Source organism: Pipra filicauda, unplaced genomic scaffold, assembly GCF_003945595.2.
Source record: "Pipra filicauda isolate LSUMZ 115617 unplaced genomic scaffold, ASM394559v2 scaffold170_size1570365_pilon, whole genome shotgun sequence".
NCBI classification, from domain to species: domain Eukaryota; kingdom Metazoa; phylum Chordata; class Aves; order Passeriformes; family Pipridae; genus Pipra; species Pipra filicauda.
This window is the reverse complement of record NW_024104218.1, coordinates 1,221,625-1,247,616: the sequence shown is the minus strand read 5'-3', so window position 1 is coordinate 1,247,616 and position 25,992 is coordinate 1,221,625. Positions and strand designations below refer to the sequence as shown.

Sequence of the window (25,992 nt, the reverse complement as noted above, 5' to 3'; positions counted from 1 at the left end):
AGCTGAAGACAAATGGCTCAGGTCACCCAAACATGCATCACACAAAGAACTCTGGTTCTGACAACAGTAAGAGCTGGTTCTCAGTTAAGGTATTGCATTAATTTATTTTTATTCCTTTAAAAAGAAAGGAAATCCAAGTACCTGATGGCTACAGACAGGTCAGTGCCATAAATGTACCGCAGAACAGAAACTCTGTCTTGGACAGGTTGCATAGTCAGCAGCACTTCCTCCAAGGTGTTTGCTTGGTGTTTTAGGTACTAAAGGTGATGAATGATCCATGAGGAGTTTTTAAGTATTAGCTGTACTTAACATTTGACCAGTGCCATACTGGTCCTTGTAGTATGTTTAGCCTTAAGACAACACTACTTCAAAAATAGCAAGTTATTCACAGTTCACCGAGTTGGAAAAACAAAACCAAAAGGAATTAACTGTGACTGGAGGTGATGGAACTGCATGGAGCTGACTGGGCTCTGCAAACCTCCCTGGTACACTCACTTGGCATCACTTTGGTGAAGCATCACACAGTACAGTACTTAAACCATTCCTTTCAATTCAGGTGTCCTGCTGCTGAAGGCAGGTAGTGTTTTATGAGCCCTGGAGAGGGCAAGTGAGGTCAGGGAGGGATTGTTTCAAGCAGCCAAGTATATGGCCTGAGAGCAGGGTATTTACCCCCTTAGTAACAGAAGGCCTATAGAATGATTATTGAAAGGCAATGTTTCTACACTTCAATGTACAGGAGTACATTCACACACATCTTGCTGTAGAGGACCCAAAAAGCCCAACACAGGAGCACTGTCCATACACAGAACTGCCCAAATTCATCAGCTGGTCCCTCGTACTCATTTTACAGAATACTGTACACTTGGCTACAGAGAAGGAGCAAAACCCAACCCCACACTGTATGGAAGCAGATCTGACCAAACCAGAGAGACAAACAAAAAAAATTCACCTTTCTGCAGGCTTTTCTTAGGTCCCCTGCCCCAGGTGATGCCAGTTCCAGCAGCTGTGCCCCTGTGTGGAGTCCTCCTACAAACAACGGGCTGCACCCAGTGGCTTCCTAAGAGAGTCTGGTTAAAAATAAATCCATTTTACCTGTTGGGATGGATGTCTTGTCTTAAATAACTGACTCCTTTTCTTCGGCAAAAGCACTTGAGCTACATGGATTAGCTCATGCAGATGAATCCAGGATGAGGTTTAAGACATTCTTCACAACTGCCAGAGGTGCTTAAAGCAGACAATTCCCTGCAGAGTTTGCCGTGGCCTGAAATCCTCTTTCGGGGCACCTCTACCACAAGCATTGCAGGGCTCTCAGCTCAAGAAATGCTACATATGCTGCTGGATTTTTGGTCCTTTTGCTCCCGTCGTTTCTGAAGTTCCCTCGTAATCCTCCTCTTTATTCCCATTAAATACAGTTCTCTGTCAAACTGCCCTGCAGCAAGTGGAATGCTACAACAGAAACACAAGCCACAGATCAGGGCATAAATGTATTCTTCTTTGCCCAATGTTTCCCAACTAGCTCATATAACAAAGGCCAGAAATCTAATTTTTACTTTCTTAATGCATTCAGCTACTGCTGTGGGAGAAACAAAAGTTGTTCTTCCACAGCAACAAGTTAAGGTTTTTCACAACACATTTACATGGAGAAAGTCCTGGTTGTAAAAGGGAAATGTAATTTCAATTTTCTAAAGAGTTCCACTAGTACAACAGTCCACAGCTGGACATTAGGAGCTTGGAGGATCTCAAAATATTCCACTGACATCCAGCTATGCTGAAATGCAGGCACCACTGGGGAGGGAAAACAGCATTGATCCCAAAAACAGAAAGAAGAAGAGAAAAGGAAAGCTGCCCATGCTGATAGGGAAAACAAAGAACTGCATCTCAGATAAAACACAGATTAATAATCAATTCCAATGGGCTCTGTTTATCCCCCTCAGGAGGATTAAGGGACCTGGAAGCAGGGATTTCAGCTGTCAGTGCAAGGTTTAAGCTCTCACTGCTCTGACCACCAGCATAAAAATCAGACTGCAGAGAGCTACATGGGATAAACTCTATTTTAGGAATTCTGAGAAGACAAACTCCAAACAGGAGCATATCCTCAGGATCCCTGGAGCCACGTGCAATCACACAGAGCAGCACAAGGAGGTACTTACTTGTCTCTGCCAGGCCTCACTTTGACACGAAACAAGGCAAACACAGGGCGATGGTCTGAGGTTTTGATCACAGGACAAGAGGAATATTTGACAGCCTGGATGTCGTCCTTGTACCGACTGCGGAACACAACCCGGTCCTGGAGACGGAGAGAGAGAGGGGAGAGTGCTGGTAACTCCCTTTGCACATCCACCCACCCTGGAGAGCAGCACTGGTTCACAAGAGACCATTCATTTATCACATTCCACTTAGTGAAATTAAGTGTCTTGGACAGGGATCCATTAATGAAGAGTGTGTGCCTGATCCCCAGAGCTGCTCTGTGCCCAGCTATGAGCACAAGGGAGAATCCAGAATCCACTCAAACAGGATGTAGGGCAGGGAAAATGAGGTTAACAGCCTGTGCCAAACTATCCTTGCGCTCACAGGTTCAACAATCCTTTCTTCCAGAGGAGACCCACATGCCCTGTTGCCCTTAAGCCACAAATCTCAGCACATCTGGATCCCCTCTGGTGCAAATGTGAGGTGCTGAAATCATCCCTTACCGTGTAGGATGGAGTCCTTTGTTTGGAAGTGGTGTCATAGCTGTCCTTCCCTATGTCAAACTTGTAGGAAGGGCGGAAATGGATATCAGCCTCTTGGAATCCTTTGAAAATAGACCCTGTAAGGGAAGAGAACAGCATGAACAAATTCCTCCTTCCTGAGAATCCAGCGCATTTCTGCACTGATTCTACTAATGCTGGCTAGAAACAACAGCCATGTACATACATGACTAGAAAAACATGGGGTCGGGCTCCTTAAAGGGAGAAGGCTCAAGTTATTACATAGTGAAGATAAAAAATAGCCAGTGGATATTTAGTCAGTGGCCAATTAAACAAAGAACATCTGGTCCATGCACTTCCCTTTCCACTGAAAGCTTGTGCTACTTTGCAAATGCTCAAATGTTCAAATCTAAATTCCCTGGACACTGTGACAGAATGGTGTCCCAAGTTATAGAGAGTCAGATGAAACAGCAGCAAATGGCTTGGGAGGTTACACTATGGATAAAATGCTACAGCAAAAGGTCCCTTGACACACTGCCACTGTATTTAACAACTGCTGACTTCTTTTTTTTTAGGGAATGTAACAAAAGGAAGCAGGAAAGGTCTTCATTAAGTTGGCTGTGATTAGTCCTGTGTGTAGATATCTTTGTTCATGGGGATCAGGGAGGAAAACAGCTGCCTCTCACCCCGACTCATCTCACTGGTGAGCTGGTCATACACCAGGAGCTTGGACACGTCTGTGTCCGGGTTCTGGCTCAGGATGGAATCCACAGTCTCACGGTCCTTGTTCAGTCGGAAGTTGAAGTCACCAAACCAGAAGACTTCATCAAACCGAGTTGTGACATCACCTGCAAATTCAGGCCACAAGTGTTCAGGATATTCTGCCAGATACGGTCAAGGAACAGGCATAAATCCCTTCTTTTCACTACCAGGAGATGTGATGCCTCAGCATGTTTTCTGCCTGTGACCATCACAGAATATGGTTATAAAAAACCCAGTAGAAACAGAACAGAAATTTTAAACATCATAGAAAAAGCTGAAAAGAGACCAAACTATCGATAGGACCTAAACCCAGGGTGAACACAAAACCCTAATGCTACACTGCAGATAAAGAGTCAATTCATCTTTCTAGAGAAAAGATTTGCCTACTTATCTAGGCATGACATTATCAGCACAGTATTAAGAAAGAATAACGGAATTTGGCAAACAACATATACACAAACCTGTATATGCAAAGTGACAAAACGTTCCTTCTCTTAAGTTTTGAAATAAATTAATTCCTAATTGCTCTAGAAAACACTTGGAAAGTAAAACACATCTGTAATATTGGTAATACTTACACCAAAATTATCATATTGCTGGAAAAATACATCACATAAAAATTCCTTTTTGAATTTTCTCTCTCCCATTTTAATTTTTTTCTCAAATCCCCCCTCAAAATTTCAAAAAAGAAAAGAAAAGAATCGTGTGAGTAATAACTATCCTCAGACGAAAAGCCCTGTGGTCTCTCAAATTATAACTCTCATTCTTTCTTAGTGCAGACTGAAAGACAATGCACAGACTGTTGGGTTCTCACACATAGTTTCACACTTACTAGAACTGGATCGATATGGATTTGTGTCTGGAACATTCTTGGGAAGTGTAAGGGCTTGAATGGTTTTATTGTAGTCCAGTTTCCTCTCGTTCACTTTACTGTCCCCAGCTGAAAGACACAAAGCCCGTTACTGCCAAGGATGAATCACTTTCATTCAATGACCACTTTTGGTTACAAGGGGAGCTTCCAAAGGGCATCAGACATTTTCCATGTGTAAAATGGGACACTGACCCAGGGAACACACACACTGAAAAATAATAACAGAAGGTGTGGAAAAGGGAACACAATGGTGCAGAGTTCATTTCTGTTTTAACACACACAGTTCTTTTGTAAGTTTGTTATCAAACAATCCTCCCCCCTTATCGTTCTCAGCTCAGCAATCCTGAGTTTTGCCTTCAGCCCGTCCTTTTTTACCTCTGTACAGTTCCTTCCCCTCCTCCCTCAAACAGGACCCTTCTAGCAAGATTGTAAATGTCTCACATGTGAAGTGGGAGGTGATGAAGAGAAAGGAGGTCCCAAAAAACGTGAAGCAGATTCCCAGAGCTCCCTTGGTTTTGATCTGAGACACGATTCGAGTTGTCACCGTGGCGTACTCCACTTCTGGAAGGAGAAAAACAAGATGCTTTCACTGAGAGCCTCTAGAGACAGTGAGCAGGGAAGTTAGGAGAGGGAGAAAAAGCCAGGACACTGGCTGGCAGCAGTGCTTTCAGCTCCCCACACACCTGAGCAGAACCAGATGAGGTCCCTGCGGATGAAGACCGACATGTAGAGCACCCCATGTGCGGCCGAGTAGAGCAGGACGTAGTGGGGGCCCAAAGTCTCCTGCAGGCGGATCTCCCACTCTCTTCTGCAGGAAAGAACAACAGCTGGATCACACAGACAGTACAGGAGACAACAACCAGAGAGGAAATCAGTATTGTGGAAACAGAGCAGTCCCTCTGACACAGAACATCAATGAACAGTAAGTACTGATAAAACTTCCACTGAATGACTAAGGAGTGGCTGCACAGCCGAGCCAGCTCAGAGCCCCTCAGAGCTGGGCTGAGGTGCCACAGGAATCAGCAGGATTTTGCCATCAGCTGCTCTAACAGGACCAAATTCGGTATGCCCAGAGAAGCTGTGGCTGCCCCATCCCTGGAAATGTCCAAGGCCAGGCTGGACAGGGCTTGGAGCAACCTGGGCTGGTGGAAGGTGCCCCTGCCCATGACAGGGGGTAGAACTGGATGAACTTCAAGGTCCCTCCCAAGCCAAACCATTCCATGACTCTGTGATTTACAGATCTTTGTGGCCTTTTTGCTCTAAAGTCTATTTCCCCTGGTACTCATGCAATGAATTCAGTCTTATTAAATGGGTTGATTATTGAAAATATTAAGATTACAATGGATACTATTTCCAGGCTAATTCAAAGCAAAGTAATTACTTAACAATAAAAGAAGATGGTTCATTACATTGTTTTTGCTACCTGTCTGGACAGCCTTCTTGAACCCCAATGACATACATGTCCTGGGCATAGTCAGGATCTGTTGGCAATAAGAAGTCATCCAGATTCACTGGAAGTTCCTATTAAAAAAGAAATGAAAAAAAAAATAGCCATATTAGTTGTGCTAAGATTTAGAAGAAAAGTACCTTGTAATTTGATAAAGATGATGAACTCAGTTTGATGAGGAACATAGTCATGAATAGAAAAACATCAGTAAAGCTGGGGTAACTTTACCACTGTGGAGTCTTCTGTGCCCTTACCTTCTGACCCTGCATGTTCCAGGTGGCCACAAAAATTCCAATATTCCGATCAGGGAAATATCTGCTAAGTTCTTCTGCTCCCAGTAAGGCACCACTTGCCATAAGGCTGCCTTCCAAATAGCTCCTGTGAACAGAAGATCCATGAAAGAGTATCCAAGGAAAGGGCATGGAATAATGATTTGTAATGCTTGAATCTTGAGTTATTCAAGAATATATCTTTAAGAAGAAGGCATTTAGTACTTATATATTGTTCTGCTTGCCTGAAGTTCCTTATAAAGTTCCAACTCTTATAGAGAGTTTGTGGATCATCTACAATAAAACAAAACCATTGTCATAATCAGTCTTTCAAAGCCAGGACATGAGGATGATGGTGAGGCTGATGCTGCCCAGGTGCTGTGATGAGGAGGCTGAAGCCATCCAAGTCTTCAGCCCCACTAATACTTACCTCAGACACAGAATAAAGAGACTGGTTTGATAACCTGGCCCAGGTTGCCCAGAGAAGCTGTGGCTGCCCCATCCCTGGAAGTGCCCAAGGCCAGGCTGGATGGGGCTTGGAGCAACCTGGGCTAGTGGAAGGTGTCCCTGCCCATGGCAGGGGGTGGGACTGGATGGGATTTAAGGTCCCTTCCACCCCAAACCAGTCTGTGATTCCATGATACTGCAGTATCTCGAAGCACCTTGGTTTACTTACAACATCAAAATAGCTCCACCATGCCTGCTGTTCTGGCACCAAGTTGCTCCTAATCGAAGACTCAAATTCACACTCTTCCTCCAATTCAGCTCATCAAATAAACAATTTACTGAGCCTGAGGTCTCAAAATATCACATTTGGAAAGGACAGATCGTCCCATACCTCCTGCCCCTCCGAAGGACACACTGTTTACACAGGCAAGGGCTGTTGGCACAAGGGCTGCCCACTGAATAAGCATTTTTAATCTTGCTTAAGCTCTGCAAATAACGATGACAGCACAATGTCAGGGGAGCGCTGGGCAAGCCACTGCCTGCAGCTGCTTCAGGGAGGGAATTGGAAGAAAACCCTCATGGCAAACAAGTAACAATCTATCCCAGGGCTTTCTTACTAATTGGTAACACTTTAATTTATCTCAGTTATTTCCCCTCTACTGCTGACTCTCATCCTTTGAATCAATGACTAGATTCTTGCCTGGAAAAGCTGAGGCAGAGGAGCTCCTGTGGGACACTGGAGCAGTTCCCAATAGGTGATTTGATCCTACCAGAAGCCAAAAAAGCACAACAGCTGCAGAGGACACACAGCACCTTACAGGACAGTGATAACACTGTATGTCCTGCATGATAGCTTCAAGCTAAAATATTTAGGTATTTTTCCTGCCATTTAACACTTCAGTTCAAGCCCAATGTACTTTTAGATTTAAAAAAACCGGTTCTCCCAACTGTTGTCATGCACAGTTACTGTTTCTAAATTTTCAAAAAAGGTTATGTAAATATTACAAAAAAACTGACAGCAAATCAAACACAAGAAGGAAAATAATCAGCTAAAAGGAGCAAACACAGCGTATCTGTACCAATCTCTTAATCTTCCAACTGTTTCCAGTCTCCACAGCAGGTTAAATAACACAGAACGACTTCTGTGCTTTCTGAGCGGTCGGACATTCGCAGCCCCTGCCCAGTGGGATTCTTCTCCCTGCTAACACCTCCCAAACTTTTGCCAGGAGAAGCTGGGGGCCTTACCTGCTCCGAACATCCTTGGCTCGAATGGGAGTGAGCAGGCTGAAGGTGGATTTCATGGAGTCTGTGGAGCAGCTGTCGTACACCATCCCATTGCCGTGCAGCCGGGTGTCGCTCAGGCTGCTGCTCACCCTCCCAAACTTGTGCTGAGAATAATGTCGGTAATCCAGACAATCTGAGTCGATCCTATTAGCTGTCCTCAGGGTGTGAGAGGCCACGTTGAGCTCCATGGGGGGCAGGGGGCGAGCTGGCATGATTTGGGACAGCCGGGGTTTGCCTCCCGCGAACGCTTTCCCCCGCAGCAGCCCCCCAAAGGCACTGGAGATCTCGGAGGCTCGTTTCCCCAGGTCAGAGGTGCTTCCCCTGCTCTTCCCCACGGGACTGGCTTCTGAGGCGTCTGGTGAACTGTACAAGGAATTCTGCTGGCAGCAGGGATGGCAAGGGCTCGCCCTGCCCCTGTTGGGAGGGCTGGGGGACGCTTCCTGCAGGGAACCGTTGGAGGAACTGGTGTCGTTGGGATCAGTCAGGCTCTCCTGGCTCGTCCTAAACCGCCTCCACCTCCTCCAGCTCTTCTCATCCAGAGATGCAGCACGTTCCAGCCGGGGCTTCCGAGGAGGCCTTGGAGTGATCGATTTAATTTTCATATTGGCTTTGAGCTCCTCTGGTAGGAGCTTTAAGGTCTCACTTACAGGGGTGCCCACACTCACAGGACCTTCAGCAGGAAGCGCCACATTGCCACCAGCCTCCTTTTTGGCCGCTTTTCCAGCTTTTTTAGCCCGCAGGTCCTGCACTGCTCCACCCTCCATGCTCTGAGTAACACACGCCCTTGAGTGCTGTGCAAATCCATTTGGAGTGCTCATCCTCCCCCAGGTACCCGCTGTGGATGCTGCTCCAGATGAAAAGTTCCTCACAGCATAGTTTCCTTCCCTTTTATCGCCCTGTGGGTTCACAGGGCTTTAACTACGCCAGCAAGGCATGGGAATTGCAGACAGCTCAGTCTTTAGCTGGGAATGAAGGGCAGGTGCACGTGCAGGCAGATGCATTGTCTGCAAAATTACAAGACGTGGGATACCTGGATTTCCCCAAGAGAAACACGTAAGGATAAAAAGTTATTGAGCTGCAAATTGTGATACTTAATCAGAAAGCATCTCGCAGGACCTCCCTCCAGCACAACTCAAACCTTAGCGTGACCTTGTTCGTAGAACACCGTTATTTCTTTTATCAAGAGCAGAGAACTGACCTCCTCACTGCTGCAGATACCAGGGCTGTGTGCACACTTCTGTAAGAAAAGGCCGTGTGCCCTGTCAGAACGAGAGGAAACTCGACCTGCACACAAAGCACAGCAGGCTCTCCTTGCCGTCCACACGCGGCGTCACCAGCACACCGGGCTGCCCGAGGCCAGGAAATTTCCACCCATCTCACAGCAGGGAAATCGCTGCCGCCTTTTCTCGCCTCGCACCAACCGCAGACACCGAGCAAACACCCGAGGGAGGGGTGGGTTTAGGGGATGGAAACGGGGTTCAAGGCAAAGCCCTACAGGGATGGGGGGAAGCACCTCGTCATTCTGCGGCTACCGCGGACCAACCCGCCCCGCCAGCCGCCCCCGCAAAGGCAACACGCGGCGAGCGCAGCCCCGAGCGCGGGTTCTGCACCGCGGGGCCGCCCCCGCAGCCCCCGGGCCGGGCAGGACGAACCGGCCCCGGCCCGGCCCGGCCCTCACCGGCACCGCCGCCCCCGCGGGCGGGACGCAGCGCGGGCCTCACCGGCTCCTTCCGGGGTTCTCCGCGTTGCCGGCGGGGCTGGGCGGCGGTGGGGGCGGCCGTGCCGGTGCCGGTGCCGATCCCGTGCGGTGTCGCTCCCGCTGTCGGTCCCGCTCTCTCCGAGGCCGCCCCGGCCCCTCCCTGGCAACGGCGGGCCCGCCCCGCGGGCAGCGCCCCCTGGCGGCCGGAGGAGCGCCCGCCCTGAGGGAATCCCCCAGTCGCGACTGTCACGATACGGGCGGCGTTTAAATAAGCAGCTTAAAGTAAACATTTTACACTCGTAAAAAAAAAAATTAAAAGTTGCCTGTATTAAGGCTCAAAGCTATGATTTTGAACATTTCACTGATCACGGAATTGCAGAATGGTTCGGGTTGGAAGAGACCTTAAGAGCCCATCCAGACACCTTCCACTATTCCAGGTTGCTCCAAGCCCCGACCAACCTGGCCTTGAACACTTCCCAGGCATGGGACATTAATCCTTTCTAAAGGAAACCTGTGCCAGGGCCCCACTACCCTCACAGCCAAAAATTTCTTCCCAGCATCTCATCTAAACCTATTCCCAATACACAAGCCAGTTCCAACACTGAACACTCCAGGCTCCCTTTCCTCACACGGATCGTTCCCAGATGAACAGGAGAAGTTCCTTCACACGGATCATTCCCAGATGAATAGGAGAGGTTCGTCCACCCAGCTCGCTAAAGCAATAACCACAAGAAGAAAGTAAAATGTGAAAGTGCTCCAGAGCGCAAAATATTTTATTTAAGAATTTACAGTGTCAAATCTTACACTTAGGAAAGACAGCTGCTCCCAGTTCAGAGGGAGCCTCCTTGAATGAAGTTGTTTGGCAGTCTCTACTGAAAGGAGAAAATAATCAGCAGCCTGGCTGGACTAGAGGAAAGCCAAGTGTCTGATTAGGTTTCAATTATAGAAAAGTAAACCACACTGACTGCTGCTGCCCACGGCTGGAATTGAGTATGGACCATCACACAGAGGTTCCTAATCCCCCCCAGCAGCCTTTTACTTGGGCTGGGTACAAACCTTTTGGGACACATGTAAGGCTATCATGATCTCAGAAAAGTGGTGTTATTCAGAAAAAGAAAAAAAAAAAACAAAACAATGGGGGACCAACACTGGCAATTTCACATTCGCGTTACTTCTACTCCCGGGCAGAAATTCAAGTAAAATCAAATAGTTTGGTGACAAGTTCTAAATAAAATATGGCCTAATGATTTAATAAATATTTAAAGTTTATTTCTCTCTTTGTAGATAATTCAGATTCTTCAGTGAATATAAATGCTGCATATCATGGTTTTCAGGATTTCCTATATTAAACCTAAAGATTTTAAAGTCCATCCGTAGAGGTCTAATCCGCCTACTTTTAGTACGTTTGAAATTCACCTGTTAGCTACTTAAGACCTTGGTTATTTTAGTAATGGAGATTCAAGAACGGATTATTACGCTGATTCTGGCACTCAAAAGGAAAAATAAAAATGAACAAAACTTTCAAGCTGTTACCCCCCCAGTTGCACAGTGCCAGCAGTTTGAGAGAAAGCAAGTAACCGTATTGCACTTAAACGAACACTCACTCATCAAGAGAACAGCATTGGCTATGATACAGAGCTCCTTCCCACTATACAGTTGGCTTTACAAGTAGTCTAAACCACAAACTACATACAGACTAGGAAAGATCCAAATCAAATCAGTATTAGATTACAGTCACAGTTTTCATTCAACGTAGGTCAATTTATTTGGATGAGCTGTGGCCCCCTCCCCGCTCCCAAAAACACACCAGGTGTGAGGCGTCTCCCAGGGGAACAGATCCAGTTCCACGTCCTGGCAAAGCATCACAACTGTGCATGGTCCTCTTAAGGCCACAGTGTTATGTTACAATGTGGACATGTTTTTTTTCCTCCGCTGGGAGGGGAACATCCTTCAGAAATTAAGGAATCCCTGAAACTATGCCTTGGAAGGTCACACTAACAGGTTTAAAATAAGGAATAAATTGCCTATGCAATTTACAAACAGGTTCTGTAACAGACAGCAACTATTTCCTCCCTTGTGTCTATCCTTTATCACAGCAAAGCTATTTCTAGCCAGGTTTTTTAAAAAGGAAAAGTTACATATATTTCATGTTTGGTAATGGTTTTGCGTAGATGAGGTGCAAGCAGGGAGACCCATGAAAAAAATCACCCATCATTAAATTTCTGTCATGTCAACTGCAGCTGATACCACGTGCCATAAGGCTGAATAGTTCTTTGCATACTCAGAACATGATTGAGGATTCCAAATTCAAAGCCATTGTGTTCTACTTCAACGTTGGATACTTCCTCTGTCCAATTCTTCCCAGCCTTGAACTTCCAGTGGCTGCAGGAGACTGAAAAAAGGAAGAAAAAAAAAAATGTTCTGTAAAAGTGTCATGCTGGAGACAAAATAACAAAAAATTGGGAATATAGGTTTGAATGGAAATCTGTTAAACAGGTGTCAGACTGGTCTCTGCGCACATTTAATATCCTACATGGAACAATCCAGATTAAGCTGGTTAAGCACAAAATCATGTTTTGTTCAAAGTGTAGAATCACAGACTGATTTGGGTTGGAAGAGAATTTAAAGACCCTCCAGTCCCATCCCCTTGCCACACCTTCCACTATCCCAGGTTGCTCCAAGCCACGTCCAACTTGGCCTTGAACACTTCCAGGGATTGGGCAGCTACAGCTTCTCTGGGCAATGTTGGATAATGAAAATAAGGCAAAGGAAACATGAGGCCTTTACTCACTTGTGCAAATTGAGAGGGATTGTAGAATGGTACTGCTCCTGCTGCAGGTGCCCCCGAGGGTGGTACACTGGCAGGCTGGAGAGAGAGAATACTGCAGTTAGAGAAGGGCAGAGCTTTGCTGCCTCTCAAACGTGGTTTGCTGAGTTATACAGAGCAAATATTCACAGGAATAATGCCACCAACATGGAGAGCACAGCATATTGTAACAACTGCAGAGTGCTGGTACAGTTTGCATCCAGATCTAGAATATTACTTGCTTAATGTAGGAATTGGCCAAACAATGCCACACATGCATAAACTGTCAATAGCTCTGAAGATCCAAAGCATGCAAAACCAACACAAGACACCAGTGCAACTCCACTGAATTAGTACCTTCTGCCTCTGTTAGTACACCTTAGGGCTTGCCCCAAAATAAACATTCTATGTCAGGTTTGGCTCTACTAAGAAATATCAGAAAGGTTTGTATCACCCCTTTTGGTGACCCCACAGCTCTGGAACTTACAGCAGAGATGAAGCATTCCTTTAATTCCTACAGGGACTTTTGCAGATGGTTTATAAGCAATTTGAGACTGGCAGCAGCAGAATGACTGAGTTTTGCTTGTTTGTGTCTTTTTAGATTTGTTGTGTTTGGTTTGGGGAATTTTTTGTTTGGTTGGTTGGTTTTTGTTTAAAATCAACTGACTTCTTTAGTATCTCAGTAAAAAGATGGTGAAATCATTATGTGAATCTCTTAGGAACATAAACAAAAAGCATGCCTGGATTACATGCACTCTCACAAATATACAAAACTGAAGACCCTGTTTGAGTGTAAAAAGGAACACTACATCATTAGCTACTTTTAATGAAATTTCTGTGAAATGAGAAGAGGGGAAAATGACTAAAAGTAGCATTAGTGTTTGAGCAAATGCAAAATAAAGAGGGGGGGGAAAGTAAATAAGTTAACATAAATGAGAATGGCCAGCCACATGTACCTGATTAAAATGCTGGCTTACTTCACGTGATAATGAACTCATTGAACTAGAGCGCGAAAGCTACAAAACAGCAAGAACACACAAATACAAAAAAACACAAATAAAAAAGTCGTCATGCATGTCACTGCCCCAAGCTTTCAGTTGTTTTATTTCATTGTAAAAGTCTCACTGCCAAAGGTTAAACCAACTTCAAGTTAAAAAAAAAAAAAAAAAAATCAAAAACAAACCAAAACCAAAACGTAAAGCCGGAAGTTAGTTTAAATCAAAAGGACTTCTTAAAGCACAAAATTATGTAGATATAGAAAACATTTAGTAGGAACAAAGGTAATGTTACTCTGCCTGGCACACAGCAGTCTATTCTCCTTGTGTCTTGCACTTAATATTAGTGAAATTACATGCATGCATGGAGGCAAGAAGAGATCCTCAAACTGCTCTCAAATTTTACTCTGAAAAAGGCTCATAAAAGTACTTATATGGGAAAAGGAGACCATATCACAGAATGTAGGACATGGAAGTTGAACTTCTCATATGGGTCTAGAGGTTTTTTTCTCTACAATTCATACTCCATCTTGGCTAATCATCAGCAACTGAATCAGTTACTTGTTTTTGATGACCAATAGTAAATCCACTACAAATTAATGCTTAAAATACGCTGTAAAAGTCATTAACTACTTTGCATCAAGCCTTACCTCGCCTGATTGGGAGCCATCAGGGTTTGGAACAGGAAGTCCAGATCCAGGAGGAAGGGCTGCAGGGTTTAAGTACTAAAGAAAAACAAGGCAATTCTGTTTATCATCATTACTACGATGCTATTTCACATTTCTGCTAAAGATCCCACTGAAGCAGAACCTTACAATACATGAAGCAGGTGAAACATGCAGTATAACATTCCTATGTTCCTGGTCCCTTTCCTGGCACATCCTGCACCCATGGAACCTGCAGCCCTGCCAAATAAGGAAACACAACTTCTCATGGGATTCCCACTTCCATTTTCACTTGCATTTCCCTTCTTCAGTTCTTCAAATAAACCGTTAAACCACAATTTCCACAACAACATTCTTTACGTCTTGTGGCTGTGAAGCTACTCTTTAGAACCACGAGGGGTTTTTAATCAGAAGTCAGAATGTCTTGTAGATATAATTCATTCAAACTCACCTCTGGTTCCACAGCTGCAGCAGGATCTGTGTTGGTTTGGTTTGCAGCTGGTGTGTGCTCTGCTGCACTACTTCCTTCCATTGGCTGGGATTCCCCTGGAACTGGAGAGGAAACAGGATTTAGCCAAGCACACCATACCCATAAATAGCCATACAACCTCCCTACAGTTGTATCCACGTGACACACCTGAGTTTGGAACAAACACGTTGGCAGGAATGGGCATTGGTGCCAAGGGGGCAAACAGGTCTGATGGTGCAGGAACTGCTCCGCTTGACTTGGTTCCCCCTGGATTCAGGACATCCACGTAACGGGCTCTGCTCCCAGCTACAACAGAAAGATGCAGAAATAACAGAAATAAGCCTTGTGTTTGTCATGCCTGTGACTATTTCAGTTTGCTGGTTAAAGCTTCTTTCAGAATCAGAAAATAACACTCCAGGGACACAAACAGTAACACCCAAGTCAGGAGACAGTTGTGACAGAAGTCACAGTGCGGGATCTAGGCACAAGCAAAGCCAGCAATAGCCACAGCTCCACTGAGTTGCCAGCTGTTCCCAAACAACTCCAGAGAAGCCCAGACTTCTGTCTTCACATTTTATGCAAGAGAAAATCTGAATTCTTCCATACTTTGAGCATTAATGTTATCTGTTACCTGCTCTTCTGGAGAACATATTGACAGGGGCACCAGGGGGGCCCCCGGGTCCAGGTGGAGCAGCCTGAGGAGCTTTAGGAAATCCTGTTGGAGGTGGTGGTGGAGGTTTACTCTGCAGGGAGAACAAAAAAAAAAAATCCAATCTCATCACTGACTGAGAGTTTTAAACCAAGTATACGCCTGACTTCTCCTCTCCTTATTCCAGAGCGCACGAAATTGGGTCTACAAATCAATATTCCCAACAGATATCTCACCTGGGAACAGCAATATCTCCCAACTGATACCTTAAATAATGCCAAGGCATTTCTACAGCCCACCTACACTCACACTAAAAGGAAACAACAACAGTGGTTCTTATCATTTGTGTTTTTAGGCAGATCCTCAAATGACAAGGATGGACAGGAAGTGTGATTTTCTTTGCTGTACAAAGCATTACATTTTCAAAACTAGATTCTCCCTACCTTTTTCCCTATATTCTGTTTGCAGCAAGTCAATTTACTTGCAATTGTCTAGGTGATGCCAACCTCTAACGAAGTGATACACCAGACTAAGTGTAAAGCAAATTCCCTTGTAAATTCAATTGCAGTTACTGAATCCACACCAGCAACTAAAGATGCAAACATAACCCATTTATTAGTTTCAAGATACTGCACATTTTAACCCAAATGCAGCAGAAGGCAGCTCTTAAGAGCCAACAACAGAGTAAAGAAAATTTTGTGCCAGTACAGATTTCCATTTTCCACTTGGAAAAATCATGAGGATTCAGATTTTTACCTCTTCCTCTGGTTCATCCAGATTGACCCAGCGCTGTTTCTGTTCATCCCAAACAATCTACAAGAAAACCCACAGTCAAAAATTAAGAGGTCAACACAAGCTGTTAAAAAAAAATCTAAAAAAACCTGTAACCATTTCTTTAAAAAAAAGCCAGTCTTGAAATAAGCATAATCTTCAAAGTTTTACAAGCATTTGTTTACTTGTCAGAACAATGTTCATCTGTCATCCAGGAGAACATCTGGAACAAATTCAAGTGTATGAATGTTTTTGTGATCTTACTGATTTGTTCTTGTCATCTGGCAGGTGAGCCTCATTCTTTCCTTTTCCCATCAGCCAGCGAAACCAGGTTGTACCAGTCTAAAAAGAAATTAATCCAGTCAGTTGATTCTCTCCCCACTGTCTTTACAGTCAGATGAAAAGAAACATTCGTGCAACAACACATTTTCTGTTAGGGCCTTCAACTCTGAGCCCAGAGCTGCACCTAACAGAAATAAACAGTTAAAACCTCTGAAATCAAGTCCCTGGACCAGGGGTTACCACACACACTAACAAGTCTCCTCCAGCTGTAACTACCTCAGTGATAAAGTTTTACCTTTCTAGGTGCTGCCTCCTTTTTTGTTTCTTTTTTGGTCTCTTTCCCTGCAGGAGCAGAGGGAGGAGGAGAGGGCTGTTTTGCTGCAGAGTTGGATCTCTCTCGTCCCGCAGAATGAGCAGAAGACTCTGAGGTTGTTCGGGATCTTTGTCCATAGCCCTGTTATTACAAATACACAGGAAAGGACAAAGTTGTCACTGCTGGAGTGATGGATTATATTTCATCTTGCTACACAAATTCTTTCTTTGAAAAGTTCATAATAGGAAGATATATAAAAGTTCCTAGAAAATAAACCTAAAGATGGATCTTCATCCTGGTGCCTGGTTAGATACAAAGCCAGGGCATAAATAATAAATACATTTGTATATATTAAAAATATTAAACATAAATGCTTAATAAACATGTAGCTAAATATCTGACACAACATTCACTTTTTATCAAGAACTTCCACACAATTTAAGACATCTAAATTTCAGAAATTTAATCTTAAATTTGGGGACTTCTAAAAATTAAGCTTCAAGTGTCGCTGAAGAGCCCCAAAATCCTCTTGTGTTTTCATTGTGCTGCAATGCAGCTGCCACTTGCTGAAGAAATGAAATAAAGATACCATGCTGGCCATTCTGCCGTAGAAATCTTCCTCTCTCTGTTCAGGGAAGGAATTTTGTGAGGGAGACTCTGGGGCAATTCTCTGCATTCCTTAAAAAAAAAAATTAATTTTGTTACTGGGGGGCACAACAACAACAAAAAAAAAACAACATCAAACTCAAAAGCCCTCAAGTCTCACTTCAGTTTTAAGGCAAAAGTTTTCATTAGTTATGAATCTTCTTCTGGAAAGAATATGGTCTTTTAAAGAACATGAACTGCAGTTGCTGTGATTTTTCTCCCCTCCTGCAGGGATTTGTGTTTATTCTAAACACAGGCCAGAGCACACTGAGGGATTCAACCATCAGAATGGGGCACTTAAAGGTTTCCCACATCTCAAACTCAGCTCTGCCAAACCTGTGTATTCCTGTCTTCACTTGAGTCAGGTTCTGCTGTCACTGAACTAAAACTTATCAGGGTCCAAGATGCTCATGGCCACAGGGAGAAACCCCTGAGGCTCCAACCACAGACCTTAGAAACAGAACTGCCAATCCCAGGGATTACCTGGCAGGGTCTAAGTCATGATCTGCTGAGTCTGATCTGGCTTTTAAAGCAAGTCAAACAAGCAGCATGAATACTATAACTTTCTACAGATGCTTCCTTACCATTACATGGTGGTTTTAAATCTCATTATCCAGATCCTGACTTACTATTTTCTAAATATGGAGATACTTTGAATTATTCCCCAAAATAATTCATTCCCCTTTGTAAGGAAGGAAAGCTGTTCATTAAGATCCCAGACCTGTTTCCAGGTTTGTCTGCTCTTCTGGCCGTGGTTCAGTTTCTTGTGGTGGCCCTCCTGGTGGCAGTGTTGACCCTAAATAAAGTGGGGATGGTTCAGTCCCATATGGATTTGAAAATCCTGGAGGTGCAAAGCCAGGCCCTGGACCAAGAGGCTGAGGAGCCACTGGATAGAAAGGGACACTTCGGGCTTCCTGGTCACCAGGAGGAATCATTGCAGTTGAGCCATCAAGGACAGCCTGAGGTACTGCAGCACAAAAAAAACACAGTCAAGAGTTAGAATTAAACAGAAATTCCAGCAGGAACCTTTTATCCTACAAATGGCACAATGCAGAAGTGAAATCTCCCTGCTCCAACCAGCCCCAGGTGGTTTCTGGTATCAGAAACCCGAAACTTTTCTTTTCTCTCTGTCACAAAGGACATGAAACACTGACCTGAAGGCATCAGCTGCACGCTTTGCATCTGTTGAGCCATGTTGGGTAACAAGGATGCCAACAAGGCGTTTTCAGCAGCAGGACCCACATCACGGCCCCCTCCTCCATCACACTGACTCGCCCGGTCCAGCTCAGAGCTGGGGGTGCTGCACTCGTACGGTGGGGGGGTGGACCTGTCTGTGTTATAGGCTATTGCACCCTCCTGCACCAAAAAGCAAGGTATTATTAACTGCACCACATGTTCAGCTCACAGGGAACACAGAGCAAAGGAAATCTGATGTGTCAAAACAGCACACAGGGTCTTTCAGTGTCCAGTCAAAAAATGAGTTGTCAGCCATTTATGGACCAAGTTCAAACAACTTAAAGGGTTTGTTTTCAAATCGAGGCACAGGTAATTAGCTCAAGGTTCAAATTTCTAAAAGAGCTCTTTGAATAAATGGTAACTGCTTCCCCTCTGTTACAATCTAGCAAAACTAATTCACACACAACTTATTTTTCTGGCAAGCAGATCCCCTGCTTCCAGCAGGAGTTATTACAACCTCGTGAGTCTTGCAATTCTCCTTTGCATTATGGTACTAAGAAAAGCCTGTCCCATAATTTTAACTATTCTGTATTGAATCTCAAGGCACTGAAGTGTGGTAAATCCACTTGGTTTAAACCATAACACTTGCAATTTATGACATGAATATGTAAGGTCACTTCATCTGCTTCTGTAATTAGCAGTATAAAGAAAAATATTCAAAAAAAATGCATTTACACTAATCCTGAAAAGAGAAAACTTCATGTTGAAAAGTACATTCTGTACCTTGATCTGTCCATCCACATGTCGAAGTGTTATCAACCAGGGAGGTTCAATAAAAGATTCCTGTTCTGGTTTTTCCTTTATCTGTGGGTCAAACAGGCGCAGCTGGGATGACATCTAGGGAAAGGAATCATCCAAAGGGTGAGTTCACCAGCCAACACAAGGCAACTTCAGCCACAGCCTCCCACCTACAGTAGGATGCCACAAGTACTTAATTGTTCCTCATGTTACCTGGATTAGTTGGCCAATCAGTACAGGGGAATAGTAATGTGGATCTTTTAGGACAGTTCTGGAAATCACTTCACAATAATGGAAAGCCTGAGCAGCCAGTCCCATTTCAGCCAGTCTGCAAGCATAGATGAATTTGAAAACCTGGGGGATGCAAGCAGAGAAATAAACCAAGTGATCACAACACTCTGAGAAGTGAAAAAATGAAAGGCAGTCTGACATTTCAGCTGGAAGCTCAATTATCCCTTTATCACATTTGTATAGGCATGAAAGGAAATTTAGTGAAAAAGCATTCAATTCTCCTCTTCCACACAACGGAAGTTATCAATTTATCTACAGCTAGTGCCAACAAATGGATTTTTCTTTTGGAATACAAAATTACAATAATAAATTTTAAAATTCAGAAGTTCAGGATGCAGAGCTGAAAAAAGTGACAAGGAAATTTAAGTGACAACAGGACAGCAGCTATGCTGTGAATTAAATATTGCTGTGCTGAATACAGCACATGAGAGACCAACACCTTGTGTGAAATCTGCCAAAACAAAACCCAAACCAAAACAGAAACAGCTCTTCACCTGGAAATTGGGCAAGCAGCCAGGCTGACTTCCTAGAGACTGTGCATATTCATAGGCTTCTGTTCTTTGAATGGCTTCATTGGTAGCAAACTTTAAAAAGGGTAAACTGTTTGGGAGCAGGAGAGGAAAAGTATTAGAGTTTATATATGCTGACAATAAACCTGGATCTGTCAAGCAGAAATAAAGTCACAAACATAACTCTGTTGACATACAACGTCACTAAATTCTCTTCAAAAAAGGACAGGGCATCAAACAATTCTCTCAAAACCAGCTACTCCTAGTGAGGAGAAAGGGAGCAGTGCAACTCAGCCTCTCAAACTTTCATTTTTGCATCTAAAAAGTTGTGTTAAAAAAAAAAAAAAAAGAGGAAAGCCAAACCTGTGATTTGATCCAATTAGGACAAGCTTTGTTGTCTTCCTTGTGTAAACTCCAAACCCAACTTGGGCCATAAGGTAACAAAAATGAGCAGCATCCAGCAGGCCTTTAGAAGCTGCAGAGAAATAAATGAGAGAACTCAGGATATTTCAGTGGCACATTGTAACTCAGTGTCCTGTATTGTTTGGCTTTGCATCAAATACCTTCACCACAGAGACAAGGCCACATAAAACTGTTCCATTTTATATTTTACACAGCAATCACTTGTTTTCAAAAAAATAAGCTGAGTAATCAAATCTTTCAGAAAGCTTTTCCTTCAGTCATCACCCTGTTCAATCCCCAAGAGTTACCAAGAGTGTCTCCCATGGTAGCAATGGTCCTGGATTCCAAGTCCACATTATTGGTCAAGTTGGATAACACCATTGCTAGATGAGGCCTCCAGTCTCCCCATTTCTCATCTCCACAGCACTAAAATTAGAAGAATTACTTAGTCAAATCAGTGACTGGAGCTCTGCATGGGTAAGTGCTTCAGCCTAAAAAGGACCAGAGCAACTTATCTGACATTCTAGGAAAGCACATGGAAAGATTTCTGCTGGGAACTACACTGCTCACTGCAGCTCCCACTTGAATCTTACCGTGGATGCAGCTGGCATCCTTCCAGACATGAGCTGGTAAACAGTCTGCAGAGGGTCATTAATTGGGAGACTGTTGGCAAATCTACAGAGACATTGCAGAGAAAAACAAAACACAAACATGGGGTAAGCAGTTAAAACGTACTTCAACTCTCAGAGGCAATTAATCCAGCTTAGCTCAGGAGGAGGAAGTGCTGTTTGAAAACAACACACTGAATAAGCATTTGCCCAGTGCATAATGTTGAAAACATCACCAGTGAACTGGATCTCTCACTCCAACATCAGTCAGTCCAAGGTAGGAAAACCTCAGGATTCTCCCCAAGCCAGATTATGAGACTTTGTACATGATTTCACAAGCTCAGGAAGCCAAAAGAAGTTTTTCTGTCTACAGACCAATCGTGCACAAACACAACTACTTCTTTCAGACAAGGAGGGTGAAGGTACCACAGAGTTATTTGGCTTTAACAAAGCTGACAGTTGGGTTTTGCACAGTTTTCTCCAAGTCTGACTAACTGTCAAGCAAGGCCACAGATGAGAGTGATCAAATACCCCTTAAATGAAAGGAGAGGCAGAGAATAACTTCTCAGGTGGGAGTTTACAGCCAGAAGGCCCCAGAATAAAAAGTAACAGATGACAAACGAATACACAGGTAAAATTAAAGCATAATTCTTGCACGAACCACTAAGGATAACTCATGATTTTGACATTAGGATTTCTGAGCACCAAGTCTTTATCTCATTAGCAAAACAGGTAGTCAAATCCTACTAATCAACAAGCAAACCAGTACCTGGTCATCACTCTTGCATGTGTCCTGCTGTCCATTTTGCTGGCAAGTAGCAGAGCATGCCCCCACAAACCATGCTTCATGGCAGACTCCAGAGCATCCTAATAAATACAGATATTAGTTTCCTGGTAATAGCTTAACATATTGCTCAGATAAGCAATGACTGTTTAACAGAGTACTTTGTAATCAAATAAAAACATGTTTGTTTAGATAAAAGCTGACGCATGACAATGATTTTGTTTTAGATTATAAACAGTAGGGCATAACATTTTGCTTTATCAGGGTAGTGCAATGCCATGAAATAAAATACGCACTACAAGCTGCAAAAATTATTTTAACTGATGCCTATGTGAAAATAATTACATAAAATAGGTTTGGAACACCACAAGCACTCACCTTCTTGCGGCCATAAAGCAGCAACTCCCTGAATCTCTCAGTCTCTTTCTCAAAACTGTCAGCTGTGGTTAGAAGATTATCAGTGAGAAACGAGAGCTGGGCTTCACCAGATTCCTCTTCCACTTGTTCCAGAGCCTCATTAGTGAAATCAATCAGATTTGCCTCATTAGGGGATTTCCCAGGAAGCCACACTGTTTTATGATCTCGGAGCAAAAGTTCAGCCAGGTCTGTTCCCACAACAGTCTGGAAGTGTACAGAGAAAACAAATATAAAAAAATCTGTTTGCCTTCATTTTATTTGTTACTTCAGCAACAATATGTGACTGAGCACCTGAGGGCAAGTGCCCTGTTTGCCTGCATGAACTATTCCCAAAGAAGCCACTATACACATATTACTGACTTTTTCATAAATACTATTTGTGTATAAAATATTTTAGGGTAGATAAAAACTCAAGCAGTGAGACATACCCCATTCTGCCTGCACAGCAGTACAATAAAGTCCCAAAGCAGACTTGCAGATTCTTTGTCGATGAGATTTTCATTCTTAAAGCACTGTGAAGCTTTACTTTGTGCAAAATTAATAACATCCACTTTATGGGTCTCATCCCTGAAAAAAAAATTAACAAATTAAAAAGAAAGCCTGTAATGAGACAAATGTAAACATTCAGGTCATTACTGTGATTAGTATAAGGAACATATTTAAAGCCCATGTGTTATTTAAGCAGGTGAAAAGCCACAAATATTTTATTAAGTTTAAATCCTGTAATTGACAGGTAAAGAAATATTCAGTGAAGACATGAATTCTGAATGCTGAAAGTTATTTCTAAAAATTGTAAGAACATACTTAGCAAGAGGACCAGGAAATGCTCTCATCTCTTCTTGCTCTGGAGAATGTTGTAACATGGTCTAAAACACAAACATAATCCAGAAGAAGTTCTTAAAATATGAATTTGCTTTTTAACAACAAAACCCCCAGACCTGAACATAACCCATGGTGTAATCAAGCCTTTTGCTCTTAAACAGAACACAAAGGGTGAATTGCAACCTGCACAAGGATAACAAATGATGAAACCTCTTTTACATGGAACTTATTCTGTACATCATCCTGGATGTACATCCTGTAAGGAGCTGGATGATCTGATCATGACTAAATCATCTCTCAGAGGAAAAGAACTTTTAAAGCTACTCTTTTACTTATGATTACAACCCAAACAAAGATACATGTTAAAAAAATACAGATAAATGAAGTCAAGTACCCTCTTTCCCTTCCAAAAGAAAGATCCTGTATTCCACCCTCTACCTTTTTTCCTTTTAAATTTTACCTCCATGCTGTGTATTTCAACCAGAGCTGGCTGGCCCTCAGAAGGCAGGTTTGGCAGTGCTTTTATCAAGAAGCCCCCAGGCCCAAACCTGGCACAGATATGAGGCACTGAAAATTTCTCAGGCGTTGAGGGTCTTAAAGGTGCTGAAATGGGAAGAAAAGATAAAATAAGAATAGGTAACCTGTCTTGCAACTAAGTAAACTTGCTGATGTATTTATCCAATTCAAAAATCCTGCAGTATTAGTGGAAAACATCCTGCCACTCAATCTGGCTAAACTTTATAAGCAACAATTAATCAGTTCCATTATAGTCCCAAGCACCTAAATAATTCCAAAGTCCCAAATCTGAAGATTTGTAAGAACTAGAACAAAACTACAGAGCTTTAAAATCCACTTATTTTTTTCAATGCAGGGGATTTGACTGTATCAGACACATTTCTGTGATCTCTGTACAAATACATAAAACACCCTCAAAGAGCCAGTAATATACATCAAGATACTTTGTAAAAGCTCTTCCAGAGAAGTGTTTTGTTCTACATAAAAGGGTAAGACGAAACTATGGAAAAATCTGAAGTTTAGGTTAAATTTCTATCATTCCCAATGAACCACAACCACTGTACCTAAAAACCTATCTAATGGAGGTTTGCAGCAACACTGTCTAGAACTGCCTAGAACTCCTGATCTGTGATACACCCAGGTTTCAGCAGCAAGTTAGCCTTTACTGAAAAGGAAATAAAACTTTGTTCATGTGAACATACACTGTAAAACAGCATTTTATCCTGTTAACAGGCTCACTGAATACAGGAGAGGCATCTCAAAGCATCTCATACCCACAAATATTCCCAGTAGCACAAAGTACTATTGGTAGAGACCCTCCCAGGCACAGTTCCTCCCCTCCTCCCTCCCCAGCGTGCCCATACCTTGTTCCACAGCTGCCCATCCAGTTTCAGCCGGGTAGCCATAATCTGGAAAAGGCTGTTGTCCATCAAAGCTGGCATCATATCCTCCATAGGGATAATCTGTGTGAAGGGACACTGCCTGGGCAGTGGTTTCATAGGCATTGGCCGTTAGATCGTGGTTACTCCTATAGAGCTGGCTCTAAACAGAGCATATTAGTGAGTGTTAGAGAGCAGGAGGTTACACAGAGCAAGCAACACTGCAAGCAGGACTGCAGACTGTGAGCATCCCCCCTGACAGGTTTGATTCTGTTTGTAAACCAGGCTTACTGCACCACTGCCTTAGAGAAAGCCACCCTGTGCTGAAGCAACATGCTACAGAAAAAAATTAATGTATCTCTCCCTTACTGCTTTTACCACCATTTGATCTGTTCACATCTAAGTATGTTCAGTTCTCTCGTGAGACTTTTTATGTGCTTGTGTTAAAAGTAAGATTATAGAAGGAGTTGTGTTATCAACAACTGTGGGTCAGAATCAAGGTTCACCTCTGCTGTAACAGACAAAAAATCTCAACTCATTAAACCTGATGAATGCCTAAATGACTTCAGGTGCCTAAAGATTCATGACCCAACGATCTCCAATATTATACTACTTCCAATATTACTAAATGAATTGGAGTTCAGACTGGAAAACCACCTAAACTTCCAAGAAACACGACAAACCAACACATGAAACTACAGGTAAAATGACCCATTCCACTGGCAAAGACTGTACCTCAAAAACTAGCCAAATATTCTCTGAGGTTTTCAGGTAAATGTACTCGTGGCATAAGTGGATGAGTAATCAGTTAGATTTGGTCAAAATAACATCATACAAATACGAAGTTAGTCCTTTAACAGCTCCCAAGTTCAGTAACAATTTCATGCTTGTGATGAGGAAAACAAGACACAAAGCCAGGCACACTGTCCACTACAGCCAAGCACAGGGAAGGCAAAGATCTCACAAACAGCAAATGGACTCAGTAGAGGAAATTTTCCACTGCTGTGTATGTGTGTGATTTTGGTTAAAGTTCTCATGACAACTGCGACAAATATTAAGTTCAAAACTATATTTCAAAAACAGCTTTAGCTTAGAGAATAAAAGTTTTCAAAACACACACCCCAGAAATATTTTCACATTTGCAATGTGAAAAAGAGAGGAAAAACTCAGCTGGAACAACACCTGGCGTGTCCAGCTGAAACTCACTTGTTGGGAGCGGGAGCTGAAGCTGCTCTGGTGGCTGTGGACGCTGCGGGAGCTGCGCAGGCTGTGCCCGGAGTGTTCGCTGTGGACGCTGCGCCGGTCGAACTCGTCTCCGTAGGGATCCCTGTGGGGCTCCGAGTCATCGTCGAAGCTCCCGGTGAAACGGGGGTCGTACCTCCAGTTGTCCTCGTATCGGTCGCTCCTGGGGAACAAACCAAAAATGAACACAGGCACCCATACCCCTGAGGGGAGGGACTGTCAGGGCAACCGTGCCTCGCTTCAGAAGGGCTTTAAATCACTGCCTAGGCTGAGGTTGTTATTGCAGTAAACAAACTGAGAGTTCATCCAGAATATTCCAGACCAAGAACAACAACATACTCAGAGGCTGTTCTGAAAACCCACAGAACGTTCAACAGGTCTGAAAACAAGTTCTGCTGCCCTAAATCCTTTCTTTAGAGTGATGTGACAGCTCATCTGTTTTTTCCCCCATGACCCGTTAAAGCTGCAGAAAGGACTAACAACACATA

General features: G+C 43.5%; 2 protein-coding genes across 12 annotated transcripts in view; both read right to left on the bottom strand.

Moving 5' to 3' along the window:
• Positions 1–84: 84 nt before the first annotated feature.
• INPP5E (inositol polyphosphate-5-phosphatase E) lies at positions 85–9,609 on the bottom strand. Of its 6 annotated transcripts, none has more exons than XM_039379581.1 (11): positions 9,489–9,609; positions 7,729–9,258; positions 6,022–6,145; positions 5,744–5,841; positions 5,004–5,128; positions 4,762–4,881; positions 4,282–4,389; positions 3,374–3,535; positions 2,691–2,806; positions 2,151–2,287; positions 85–1,446 (listed from the first exon to the last, which is right to left on the bottom strand). In XM_039379581.1, exons 2-11 carry the CDS (start codon positions 8,583–8,585, stop codon positions 1,314–1,316), a joined length of 1,980 nt encoding a protein of 659 aa, XP_039235515.1. In that variant the 5' UTR covers positions 8,586–9,258; positions 9,489–9,609; the 3' UTR covers positions 85–1,313. The 6 variants fall into 6 exon arrangements, with proteins under 6 accessions (XP_039235515.1, XP_039235516.1, XP_027587505.1 ...); XM_039379582.1 differs by having other exon boundaries at positions 7,729–9,004; XM_027731704.2 differs by having other exon boundaries at positions 7,729–8,797.
• A 601-nt stretch (positions 9,610–10,210) lies between these two features.
• SEC16A (SEC16 homolog A, endoplasmic reticulum export factor) overlaps positions 10,211–25,992 on the bottom strand; it is a 28,269-nt gene continuing 12,487 nt past the window's right edge. For 4 of the 6 annotated variants that reach the window (XM_027731697.2, XM_027731702.2, XM_027731699.2 and 1 more), the window contains 26 exons: positions 25,469–25,667; positions 24,248–24,425; positions 23,329–23,471; positions 22,851–22,912; positions 22,475–22,613; positions 22,008–22,250; positions 21,615–21,712; positions 20,831–20,912; positions 20,546–20,663; positions 20,199–20,310; positions 19,821–19,926; positions 19,249–19,389; positions 19,021–19,134; positions 18,216–18,417; positions 17,783–18,028; positions 17,006–17,094; positions 16,399–16,557; positions 16,086–16,163; positions 15,807–15,863; positions 15,033–15,144; positions 14,570–14,707; positions 14,384–14,484; positions 13,918–13,992; positions 13,229–13,288; positions 12,258–12,332; positions 10,211–11,858 (listed from right to left, as the gene is read on the bottom strand). In XM_027731697.2, coding sequence (XP_027587498.2) covers positions 11,790–11,858; positions 12,258–12,332; positions 13,229–13,288; positions 13,918–13,992; positions 14,384–14,484; positions 14,570–14,707; positions 15,033–15,144; positions 15,807–15,863; positions 16,086–16,163; positions 16,399–16,557; positions 17,006–17,094; positions 17,783–18,028; positions 18,216–18,417; positions 19,021–19,134; positions 19,249–19,389; positions 19,821–19,926; positions 20,199–20,310; positions 20,546–20,663; positions 20,831–20,912; positions 21,615–21,712; positions 22,008–22,250; positions 22,475–22,613; positions 22,851–22,912; positions 23,329–23,471; positions 24,248–24,425; positions 25,469–25,667 — 3,196 coding nt within the window. In that variant the 3' untranslated portion in view covers positions 10,211–11,789. The remainder of the gene's footprint in view (positions 11,859–12,257; positions 12,333–13,228; positions 13,289–13,917; positions 13,993–14,383; positions 14,485–14,569; positions 14,708–15,032; positions 15,145–15,806; positions 15,864–16,085; positions 16,164–16,398; positions 16,558–17,005; positions 17,095–17,782; positions 18,029–18,215; positions 18,418–19,020; positions 19,135–19,248; positions 19,390–19,820; positions 19,927–20,198; positions 20,311–20,545; positions 20,664–20,830; positions 20,913–21,614; positions 21,713–22,007; positions 22,251–22,474; positions 22,614–22,850; positions 22,913–23,328; positions 23,472–24,247; positions 24,426–25,468; positions 25,668–25,992) is intronic. The other 2 variants (XM_027731701.2, XM_027731700.2) reach the window with 2 other exon arrangements.

Coding starts and splice junctions, on each gene's coding strand:
- INPP5E (XM_039379581.1), bottom strand. CDS start 8,585: ATGAGCACTCCAAATGGATTTGCACAGCACTCAAGGGCGTGTGTTACT. Junction 2,807..3,373: donor CACCAGTGAGATGAGTCGGG/GTGAGAGGCAGC, acceptor CTTCCCTTACAG/GGTCTATTTTCAAAGGATTC. Junction 1,447..2,150: donor GTGAGGCCTGGCAGAGACAA/GTAAGTACCTCC, acceptor TTTCTGTTGTAG/CATTCCACTTGCTGCAGGGC.